This window comes from Oryzias latipes, chromosome 6, assembly GCF_002234675.1.
Source record: "Oryzias latipes chromosome 6, ASM223467v1".
NCBI lineage: Eukaryota > Metazoa > Chordata > Actinopteri > Beloniformes > Adrianichthyidae > Oryzias > Oryzias latipes.
Window position 1 is genome coordinate 5,738,897 of NC_019864.2, and position 12,452 is coordinate 5,751,348.

Consider the following 12,452-nt stretch of genomic DNA (forward strand, 5'->3'; position numbering starts at 1 on the left):
TGATCACGTTTGCTCACCTGTTTGACCTCGTCTGCCATGCTCTGTATGATCGCAGCGTCCTGACTGGTCATGTTGGCGCTCCTGCTGACATTCCAGTTCTTGCTCTTCAGCAGCATCACGTCTTCATCCAGTCTCTGTAGTCTTACGGTTGCATTGTTGACCTTCAGCTCTGCACTGGCTGTTTCTATTTCCACCTACAGACACCACATGACACAGGTGAGGCTCTGGCGTCATCCCTACGGATCAATCAAGTGCTGCCACTGGCCACTGACGGAAGACAGCAGCTCTTTGGTGTTCTGGATTTCGGCAGCAGCCTGCTGGATGGCGCTGCCAACCGATGTCTGAGCTTTCTGAACCTCTTCCAGAACGTGCTTCACTTTCTCTGCAGAGTCCTTCACACCAGCCGCCTCTTCCCTGATGAACAGAGTCTGATTATGTCATCATATTTTGAAGGAATCCTTAGGACTTTGTATTACTATGGGATGTGATCTATCTTTAGAAAAGTCACAATGCTGATGTCACAGTTAACCAGGCTTTCAGGAGATTCTGAGAGGCGGTTGGAGAACGAACCTGGCATGGCGGGCCTGCTCCAGCAGGGCCTCAGCTCTCTGGATGTTCTCAGCGCTCTGCTCCAGGATGGACTCCACATTTCCCAGCTCCCCCACTTTCAGTCGGATCTCTTCGGTGAGGTTCTGGAGCTGAGCCGGTGTGGTTGGCATCTGCAGAGCTAGAACCTCATTGGCCACATGTTCAATGCTGTCTGGGTCTGCAGCGTCCTCTGAAACAGCACAGAACCAGTGGTAAACGGAAGAGGCCCCTTCAGGCCAGGGCTAGGACATTACAAACCTGGTATCATTTATAATTTGTGTTCAAACCATCTTTAGCTCCTTGCAAGCTGCTTTATTCTGGAAACATTGTATTTTCTATTTAATGCAAATTCACGAGCTTCACACGTTCCAGCATCTGGCACATTAACCCTTGTGCTATCCTAGGCACTTTAACATTGGGAGTGGGGTCATCTAGACCCACTAAACAGTGCTCTGAACCTTTTTTCTTCAATGATTTGTGATCTTCACTGGTGTCCATGGATTACATGAAATCTTTCCACCTTTATCCACCTTTGTTATGGTAGGGAGAACACGTCAATGTAATGTATCTAAGATAGCACAAGGGTTAATCACATTGATTTTAAAGAATGTATTTGTACAGATAATACGGTTTTATCTTCTCTAAACAAACAGACCTGTTTTTTCTTTAAGAAGCTCTTCTATCCTCCACCTGTACTAATGTCTCCTGTTTTAACTGGTTAAGACACCTGTCCTCAACCTTAAACAGTCAGACTGCAACCTCTACATCATGACCAAGACCAAAGAGCTGTCAAAGGACACCAGGGACAATACTGCAGACCTGAACCAGACTGGAATGAACCAATCTACAATCAACAAGCAGCTTGGAGAGAAGAGATAAACTGTTTGTTTTTAGTAGGGGTGGCTATGTAAAAAACATTTCAAGGTTCTTGAGTGTTTTAGTCTGTTATTGGATCTTAATCTAATGGAGAATCTGTGGAGGGAATGAAGAGTTTGTTGTCCAGCAACAGCCCCAAAACATCACAGCTCTGGAGAAGATCTGCATGGTGGACTGGGCCAAAATAGTAGCTACAGTTTGTGAGAACCTGAAGATCTACAAGAAACCTGCGACCTCCGTCACTGACAACCAGGGTTACATTATAGAGTATTGACGTGAACTTCTGTTGACCAAATACCTATTTTCTTCTCTTTTTATTTATTTATTTTTTAATAATTCTTCTTTTTTTCATCTTGTTCTGTCCAACAGCTGAGCAAACAGATTAGTGCTGAAGGGCTTTTTGTGTTGGACAGGTTTTACTATCACAAAAAGAGGTTATATAGCTTCAAGAAACCAGGGTGTAGATTTGTATAAACCCCTTTTTTTTGTATTATTTTTTATTTTTTGTTACATTTAGTGTGTGTGGGGAGGGAGAGGGGAAGAATGTGAGGGGTGGGGGTGGAAGAGAGTAAAAGGAAGAGAGGTGAGAAAGTGGGGGATACAAGCACTGATTTGAATAAGTTATTATTTTAAGCTGTAACAATTATACCAGATCTGCTGGAAAGACAAATATTACATCAAAGGTGAAATTCTGACACGAGGATGAGTGGAAAATATCTGTCCATCAATACACTGTGGGTTAGGAGGACGGATGAAGCAGACAGGGAGCAGTGTGGCAGTGTGCACGTGGGGGTGGAGATACATGCACGCTGCTGAAGGGAACCGTGTTTCTTCTCTAATACACAAATAAATTCTTTAAAAATCTTAATACTACGGCTGGTTTCAACAAGGCGGCGCCCGTATCAGGAAGCAATGATGAGGGATTTTGAGAGAGCTGGAGCTAAGGCATTCTCTATGGGGGACGTCCCACCTCCATTCCTCCATTGTTTTTACAGTCTATGGTATTCAGGCATGTGGGGCCTAGCACTGAATCCTGAGCATGGGTGGGAGTCCTTTACTCTCTATAATCTCTTTCTCTACTCTTTTTTTCATGGCTTTTGTTTTTCTACACTCTGCACCCTTTCCTCTACCCTACCCGTGTTTACGTTTCTGTCCAGTACAGGAAGATCATAAAATAAATCTGTCCAAAACAACTCAGCATCTATGTTTGCCTAACTGTAAGAGGGGACCAACAGAAAAAAAGACTGTGTGAGTGGAGTTTGTACCTGGGTTTGTTGTAGTTTTAACACTACATTGTATAAAACGCTACTATCGACCTACAGAGGCTGCATCTTTCTGCTGAAACCTTCTGAAATGTTGCAATGTTCAAGATGACATTCCTATAATTGCATGACTTAGAAAAGTGTCAGGATTTTTTTCAGAACGGCACATGGGGGGGGGGGGGGGAGTTCCACAAAGGGGCCTCGTCCCACATTTGGTGATCCGTTTTTTTTCCTTACCGCGAAGGGATGCCGGTTTAGTTTAGTCAGTTTGTTAGTTCAATTTAGTATTTTCTATTGAATTCTTTGTATTCATGATACTTTTGATTTTATGTTTTACTTTTTCAATTACTGATACGAAGCCCATCGAGACGACTGTTGTTGTGAATTTGGGCAACACGAATAACATTGAATTGAAGTATTCAGCGGAGAAATTTTGACAGATATAAACAGGTATGCTAAATGGTAAAATAGAACACACAGACCCTTTCTAAAAAATTACAATATCATGGAAAATTGTTTTCATTTCTGTAATTCTATTTAAAAAATTCAACATTCGTAGAATATAGATTTAAGACCCACTGTGTGATTGACCTGAAGTATTTGTTTATCTTTACATAAATTGGGGTTCCAGCTCATAAAACATATGCAGTCAGTGTGTAAAGTTACGTTCACACCATCCAGTTTCATGTTAAGTCTATGCCATCAGAGGTCCTGTGGTGTGATTCGAGTCTTGGGCATGGTGTGTCGGCCTGGCAGCAGAGCGTTTCGGGCGGTGCAATGGGCACGGCGAGTCCAGAGTTCAAAAATCTAAACTTTGGCAAAAAAGACGTGCGTCAGAAGTCGGAGCTCTGTCTCCCCCTCTGGTCACCAGCGGGGACCGTCTCCAGAGTTCTGAATGCACTTCATCTCCCAGCAACCTCAGCGCACACTTCCTGGATGCACACACCCGACTCTCATTTGCAATCACTCACAGTGCTCTTTAGCTCTGCACTGAGCCTCTCTCAGTGTGAAGTATTATTTGTGCCACTCTGCCTTCTTAAACGAGCGTTATATCCAGACCTGATCCTCTGACTCTGTTTGCCTGCCTGCCGCCTGTCCTGATTCCCACCTGGATCCTGACTATTCTAGTTTCCTCTCTGATGCTCCCATGCCTGTTTACTGACCCCTTCCTGCCCGACCCGGATTTAGCTCTGTGGACTTTTAGCTGTGCTAATAAACCTTCTGTATTTGGATCCAGCCATCTGCCCGTTCTGGTGACAACATGTCTTTGTGATCAGGGATACAGCTTTGACCTGTTGAGATCAGGTGGTGGAGTCCAAAAACCACATGGAGAAGCTGATCAGTTTCTTCCTGAACTTTATATTTTCCATTTTCCCATGAAGATAATGATAAAAAAGTTCCTGTAGTTGTATTCTTTTTTATTCCCTCCTTGGACAGATGCGGTCATCAAACTGGGTCACAGAGAGACAGACGTCCAGCTGAAAGCGTCCATCATTCAGACGCCTGCAGCAGATGGTGAAGCTCACTGTACTGAGGGAGTCTCTGAATGATCCCATGAACTCAGACGTGGAGACGTGTATACAGATGCTTTTATAGAGCTCTTCAAAATAAAGAAACCTGATCCCTGAAATGTCATCCATGTCTTCCATACATTGTAAATCAGAAATGCAGTCAATGCCTCTGTGTAGCGATCAGCCTAAATACTTTAGGCTGTGGCTCCTCCCACACATGTCTGGACCGTCTTTTTGGACAGGCGTTAAACAACCAATTTGACGCGCAGAGAAAGAAAAAGGCGTCAGATGCTGATTTGACCCGTGAATCACGTTGGGTGTGAACGCAGCTTAAGAAACAGCAGAGTCCACCTGATTCTGATCTTCTGTAGGATCAGAATCAGCGGTCCTTCAAATAGTCCAACAGGATCAAGGAGAAGAGTTTGAGATGTTTCTGCATGTTTGTTCTTGGTTTGGGTAGCAAACATAGATGAGAAGTCGACAGCATCACAGTCTGCACGCCCAGTGGGAAGCAAAAGCAAGAAGGACTGCATGTTTTACTGGAAATAAACAGACTTCTAACAAAATGCAGACGTTCTTTAAAAGATGGTGTCAGACTCCTGGAACGTTCTGTTTCCCTCTCCAGCAGCAGCAGCACAGCTGATGAATGATGTCTCTGCGTCTAGAACCTTTGATGTGAATACGTACGTGTGAGGAAGTCTCGAATGTGTCGGATGAGACTGCGAAGCTCTTCGTTGCTCCGGTCTACTTTGAGTTTGGTTCTGTTGGCGTTGTTCAGGACGTTCTGAGCGCTCAGTTTGGCCTCATCTGCCTGGAGCTTGGCTTCCAGCACCTGAGAGGAGGAACTTCTGCGGCTCAGTCCTACTAAAGTTCTCGTGTTCATGAAGAAAAAGGACTTTCATGCAAAACGAGATGGAATGTTTGTCACCATCTTGGAGAGCTGGTCCACTTCCTCCAGGGCGCTGGCGATTTCCCGCTCAGACTCTTCAACCCTCATCAGAACGTTGTTAGCGGTGGTCACGGCGCCGTCGCAGCCTTCTCCTCCACATCCACCCTTCCCCTCACAGCCCAGACCACCACAAGAGGAGCGGCACGAGTCCTGAGCGTTCGAAGGACCCCCACACATCTGCATCAACAAGGACACAGTTAGACGCTGATGATGGGACCTCCTTTCTGACAGCCTCACTCACAGCACACATGTTTGGGTTTCAGCACTAATATGATGCTGTAGACCATAAGCTTGAGACAAGGATCCAAGGCTTCTCAGAACTTGGAAAAAACCAACACGAACCGTCCAAAAACATGCTTCGTAGGTTAATAGGTCACTCTAAATTGTCCCTAGGTGTTAAAGAAATGTATGTTTTTATATCTTATTCTTTATTATGTTGCAGTTTTATCTTTAGTGTGAAGTGAACTCATTTTGAACTCTCAGGACTTATTCTCCTGTGACATTTCTTTAGTTTACAGCTGCAGCGGCAAACCATCCTCCCCTGCAAACCCCTGTGAAAGAAATAGGATGTTCTTTGTGCAGATATGGCAGTTTGGCAGAGAAGCAATAAATAGGCCATGGACTACATTTCTACCAGATGGGTTGAAGATCTAATCCCTGCGAAAACTGTCTAGAGTCATCTTCTCATGTGGAGGTTGGAGCTCTGCCCTGATGTCTGTGATGGAGTTTTCAGTTATCTAGGAGTGATTTATTTTGGACCAAATGGGGAATCTTTTAATGGGTGCACTGAGTGCGCCTTCGTATCTGGTCCGACATCAAGGAGGAGCGAACCCAGGGGCTGCAACTCCAGCTATTGGACTGAAGGAAAAGGCGGGCTCCTCTGTCAGCCAATCCGAGCGTCCAGGGGAGGAGATTCATCCACTATTGATAAGACTTTGCACGGAGGAGTTTCTTTGTTCTCAAGACTACCTACGAGTCATTCGCATGTAACTTATGCGTCTGTAGGTCTTTTAATTAGAGAATCCAGATATCTGCATTAATATGTTTTAATCTGTGTTAGAACTATTGTCAGGGAAATAAACTTTGAATACTTTAATCCGGTTGAATCCGTGGTTTGCTTTACCTCTCCCGACTCCTGAACATGCATGGATGGAAAGATCTGAAAAGCGAAAAGATTCTTTCCTGCAGTGTTCATGTGAGTGTGCATGGGTGTGTGATATGCGACCCTGCGACAGACTGAGGACCTGTCCAGGATGTCCCCCACCTTCGCCCACGAGTGGCGGGATAGGCTCCAGCAGCCTCGTGACAAAACGGCAGAAGATGGATGGATGGACAAACTGAGTCCTGTGTTGACTTTCAGGATCAAAAACTACTCAAATATTCCTGAGATGAAACGGTGAAACTGCTGAATTCATGAGACTTTTGAGGCTTCAGTCACATCTTCCCTCACGGGTGGATACGGGCTGCCCGCTGTTTCAATCCAACCTCTCAGCCTTCCTCTGTCTCTTCTGGTGTCCCCCAAGGTTCTGTCCTTGGTCCTCTTCTTTTCATTACTTATCTTCTATCCCTTGGCAAAATCTTCCGTAAATTTTATGTTAACTTTCATTGTTTTGCGGATGACACCCAGCTCTATGTATCAAGCAAATGTGACTCCTCTCTTCCACCCTCCTGTCTATCTGAAATCAAAAACTGCTTCACCTTAAACCTTCTCAAACTCAACAGTGATAAAACCGAGCTACTTCTCGTCGGTTCCATATCCACCCTCTCCAAAGCCTCAAGTCATACTCTTTCCATCGATTCATCTTCTGTCTCCCCCTCCCCTCAGGTGAAGAGTCTGGGTGTTATCCTAGATAGCTCCTTGTTTTTTCAGTCTGACATCAATAACATTACTCTGTAGCACATTTCCATCTACGTAACATTAATCGTCTATGCCCCTCCCTCACTGTCCCCTCTGCTTCTATCCTGGTCCACAGTCTGGTCACTTCCTGTCTAGACTACTGTCATTCCCTCCTCTTTGGTCTCCCCCCAAAAAACCCTCAATAAGCTTCAACTGGTCCAGAACTCAGCTGTCCGAATCATCTCCAGAACCCCCCCTCAGTCATATCACCCCGGTTCTCCCCATAACCTCCAGATTCAAACGCCCCTCCTTATCTCTCCAACCTCCTTCATATCAAAACCCCTTCTCGTTCTCTTCGGTCCTCCTCCTCTGTCCAGCTCTCTGTCCCTCCAGCCCGACTCGTCACCATGGGAACCCGAGCCTTTAGCCGCTCGGCTCCCAAACTCTGGAATTCCCTTCCTCCTGATCTCCGTAACATTGACTCTCTTCCAACTTTCAGATCTAAACTCAAAACCCATCTGTTTATTTCTGTCTTCCCATCCTGATTTATTTTTGATTTTTTTTTATATTTATTTTGCTTTTAATGTTTATTTTTAACCTTTTTTTGTAAAGTGTCTTTGGGTTTCATGAAAGGCGCTTTAAATAAAATGGATTATTATTATTATTATTATTATTAAAAAACTGGCAAACCTGTATGGCGCCCGAAGGAAATGTTAGGATTGTTGAGCGCTCGGAGAGAGTTAGAGAATAAAAGGTCATGCACAACCCGGCGCCAGCAGCCCATTAGTGCGGTTCACGTGATGAGTGTGACCGTTGGAAAAGAGGAAGAATGTCAAAATCAGAGAGAAGTTTGTGTGGACTTCCTATGGACACTCACCCATCACCTGCGTGTGCAGCATTTGTGCGCTCAGTGAGGTGCCAGAACTCACACCTTACTAACGACTAGTGCGTGGCGTCAGGACGCCGTCTGACAACATCAGTCGTCCATCATAAGGATGTGCGACTCACTACATTCTCACAAAAACTTCACGATATCTTTACCACACACATGACGACCCTTAAGATGAGCCTGAAAAGACCTGGAAGACACGCCTGTGCTCCCCCGAGGACGCAGCCCCCCCTCTCTGTGACCCTCCACTGTGCATGTGACTAAGACTTGAACAAAACACATCTTTGATCGGGTGGCTGTGGTGGAGAGGGAGAGCGGTCAGGTTCGATTCCCACCCAAGTGTCTGAATTCCTGACACTGAACCCCACGTTGCTCCTCTGGTTACAGGCTGGCTTCAGTGTTTGGCGGCCGAGCTGCCATCAATGTGAGTGTGAGTGGGTGAACGGGACTGTGGCTGTAAAGCGCTTCAGGCCTTAAAGCAAGGTGCTAAATGCACTGTTTACCGTCTATTTGCTTAATGCTGACCAAAGGACGGCTATTCTCTCACCTTTTGGTTAATCCACGACAGGTCCAAAGTCTGCAGCTCTCCTGCCAGCTGGTCCAGGTTCTGGGCATGCTCAGTGTGTCGGCTCATGAACTCCTCCTGGGTCTGATTCAGAGTGTCCAGAGTGAGCCGGTGCAGCTCTGCAGAAAGTTCTGTGGGGCTGCCAGAGTCCACAGTGGAGGCGTTAGCTCGAGCTTCTGCTGCCTGAGACTTCAGGAAGTACTTAGTGATGCTGTCAGATGCTCCTGAAAAAACATACCAAACAACCAAAACTTCAATTTAACACGGTGGGGCAACTATTTTGGCTAGTGGGCCACATAGTTCTAAAGATAGAAGGGCCGGACCGAGAGCAAATGTGTGGAGTGAGAAAGAAATAACGTGGAATCTGGATGAAAACATTTGGATTCAAAATTATGTTTTAAAACAGATTTTTAAAACTTTTGTTCTCATTTTAGAGCCAATTGCACCAACGGCTTGATGTACTTCATGTAAAACTTAGAGAAATGCTGTGTTCATGTGGTGTTTGAATGATCGGAAGAGTGAAAAACAACAAATCTTCCAACACCACTATGCCAGAGCAGGTCCCCAAACGTTTCCTTGTGAGGCCACAATAAGTCTTTTTCTTTAAACTTCTTTGATCTTTATTTTATTTTAAAGCCCTATAATAAAGTTTTATTGATTAATGATCCTTTTAATGAAATAAATAACACTGCCATGTGGGTTCTTCAACAGGCATTTACCCCATGGCGTTTACACTGGACTGCTGCTACCCGATACTACCCCCACCTGCAGGTGGGGGTAGTATCCCTGGTGAAGCGGAGTAAATCTGGTGAATCTTCCTCCAGGCTTTTTTCTTTCACAGTTCTATTCTGATACATGATGTTATAGAGTTTTTATCAAGGACGCCATCCATACTACCAAATCCAAGTCTCTGACTGGTCAAAATTTGGCCTGGTTTAACTGTCAATACGTGTTCAATTTTGTACGTAGAGTCTGAAACAGTCGTAGAAACTTCTGCCTCCTGAGAGTTTGGAACGGAGAGGCCGGAAAAGTCATTTATGTGCGTCTACACAGACTTTTCATTGGAAGTGGTGGCTTGAACGCATGCAGAGGCCAGTGTGAATGTGAGAAACCGATGTAGTTTCAAAAATCAGCCTAGCTGAGATCAGGTCAGTTCACCCAGTAACCACCAGGGGGCTCATGGTAAACTGGACACATCCCCTCACTGACCTTTTCCAGAAAGACTTTTCAGCTTAGTTCTCAGCTGAATGAAAACCTAACTGATGGTCTTTTGTGTATTTTTATGTCTACAGCAACACAAAGTTTAGATTTCCTTTTGGTTTCATTCTTAGAAATGCCCGACAGTACATGTTGAGTGAGGTTGAATGAGAAGCACAAATGTGAAATGATGCCGTTCACTGGAAACAGCAGGTTTTCCAAAGGCTGTTGCAGCTCTCTGTGTTTTCATCTCTGTGGGAAACTGATCCAAATGGGTCTTTGAGTGGTACAGGTCGCAGACCCCTGCTGTAAACCAAAAGCTCCCCTTTGCCGTGGATCTATTAGGAAAAACATGTATCCCTATGAATGAATAAATGAATGAATGAATGCATCCCTATGAAAAAAACATTTCTACCTGATAAGAGTCAATTACTAATCTGACTTTGAATAGAAGCTCCCCAATTACAATCACACATTTCAAAAATTAAGTCTTTCTGAAGATTTTTAATAAAGTGACCAATACTTATAAACTCAAACTATGCAATTTATCACTTGATAATGATAATGGCACAGATATATCGCGCATATTTAGGAGCCTCATCCTTAGACTTGAATTACCTGTGTAAGTCTTTTTCCAAGTGTTCAGGCTAAATTTACATTTCTATTTGGAAAGCAGCTGTGAAGTTTCAAAGGTTCTGGAAACCTGAAAAGACGATTATCTGTCCTTTTTCTTTTACCTCGGATGTTGGAGTTCTTGATGAACTGGACCTGCAGCTGCAGCTCCTGAACCGTTTCATCCAGTTTCTGAGTGTCTGACATCAGAGAGTCCACCTCAGTCTTGGTCACAGAGTTCTGGTCCTCCAGCTCCACAAACGTCTGCTCAGTGCGGTTCAGAGTCTGACTCAGCGAGCCCATCAGGTCACTGAAACACAAACCCAGGTCATGGCGTTCATTCTGGAGCTGCTACAACATCAGCAAGAGCGTGACCTCACCTGGCCTGCTGCAGCAGCTGCTGGAGCTCCGTCAGCGGCTGTGAGGCTAGGTTCTGGTCCAGGACCACCTGGATCTCTGCAGCACTTTTCTGCATGCTGTCAAAGAACTTCTTATGTGGTCCACTCACGCCACTGGTTCTAAGAGCGTTGACTTTGTTGACCAGTCGGTGCGTCTGGTTGGTCAGCTGGCCGATGACATCATCCCACTCTGCGAAACACTGGTGGCAACGCTGACAGTCGGGGAAAACTCCAGAGAAGCCGCGGGCACAGGTGTCGCAGCGCGGCCCGGACACGCCCTCCACGCACACGCAGCGACCGTTGGCTTTGTTGCACTGCTGCTCCGAGATGCCGCGGGGGTCGCAGTCGCAGGCTGGGGAGACAAGAGTCAGTCTGTCTGCTGCTCGAGAAGCGTCAGCAGCTGCTCAAAAGCTGACGGATGACACTCTTCAAAGCAGCTCTACAGCTCGTTACCATGACTACAGCCTCATCAAGAGCCCGTCACAGAACCTTTACTCTGTCTGGGACACAGGAACCAGAACATTTTTATGGACCAATAAAAACACACCAAAGAAAATTGTACCTGAACCACAAATAATTTTCATCACAACTACAAACAAATGAATCAAAAAAGAAAAGAAAGTTTCTTTTTCTAAGATAAACCTTCTTACATTGAAAAAGCAGTGTTGCTGTTAGAACAGTGTTCTCCTCCTGATGTCAGTTAAAGTTTTCCATTTCAAACTTTAGACCCAAACAAAGAGAAGATCCCAGCAAAAGGAGATGGAGAAGAAAATCAGGCTTTGTGCCTCAGTGTGAAGTGTCCATCCAGAGATTTAGAGATCCTGGGTTCAAATCCACACATCTTACCTGTTTGGGAGGTGCTTCTGTTATAGTGGGGACCCTCTAGTTCTGCAATGCTCAGCTCTTCCCCTTTTTTTTTTTTACCAGTGTTCTGGTTTTACTGATGTACTTATTTTTTAATGTACATTTATGTTTTAACTTGTGGTTAAATTGTTAATATGATGTTTTTACTGTAATGTTACCGTATGGTGCCTTGTTTGACTGTGGTCCTGTGTCACATCATCTGTCGCTGAAGAAAACTGGTCTCCAATACGCCTGTCTAAAGGCTCCAATCAGACCAGGGCATTGCTGGCACAAAATGTTCTGATTCTTCCTGAGGGCAAAACTGTAGTACAGTACCAGACTGAGAATATAAATGCAAAGTACTTTTAAAACGACAAGCTGCTAAAGATCTCTACATACACACATGTATAGACTTGTGATGAAAGGTAGATTTTACGGTGATTGAATTGGTAAACGTAGATGAACATGTGAGATTACAACATGATAAAAAGTTCCACTTTCATTTTTCCTTCAACAGCTTGTTGAATTAGACCAGTGTGTTCGCAGATGTCAAGTCGATGGCGCCACAGCGCACGGCGTGCTGACAACAGAACGTTCCATGTGGGTTCTGTTCGAGGCTCGTTCTGAGTGACTGACCTCGGGCCAGTTGAGAAAAAAGGCTTAGGAGGAAGAAAAACTTCACATCTGTCACACAGTTTTTTTTTTTTGGCTTAATCTTTGAAACTAGCATATGCTACTGGCAAATCAACCAGGTATCCCCGGGAGCTGGAGGGCACCTGCCTGCCTGAGGGGCTGGCTGGTGGGAGTGGCAGTGGCAAGGACCCCCTGTGACATTCTTTCCAGTGGTGATGATTGGCTGACAGCATTTAAATATATATATTTAAATATATATATATATATATATATATATATATATATATATATA

The 12,452-nt window shown here is 44.7% G+C and overlaps 1 protein-coding gene across 1 annotated transcript in view; it reads right to left on the minus strand.

Annotated features, from left to right (window-relative positions):
* Positions 1-12,452, minus strand: part of lamb1 (laminin subunit beta 1) — a 45,893-nt gene that overhangs the window by 1,037 nt on the left and 32,404 nt on the right. The window contains exons 24-31 of the mRNA XM_023955540.1: positions 10,667-11,036; positions 10,412-10,596; positions 8,460-8,701; positions 5,166-5,363; positions 4,925-5,069; positions 571-778; positions 273-414; positions 18-194 (exon numbers count right to left, since the gene is read on the minus strand). Coding sequence (XP_023811308.1) covers positions 18-194; positions 273-414; positions 571-778; positions 4,925-5,069; positions 5,166-5,363; positions 8,460-8,701; positions 10,412-10,596; positions 10,667-11,036 — 1,667 coding nt within the window. The remainder of the gene's footprint in view (positions 1-17; positions 195-272; positions 415-570; positions 779-4,924; positions 5,070-5,165; positions 5,364-8,459; positions 8,702-10,411; positions 10,597-10,666; positions 11,037-12,452) is intronic.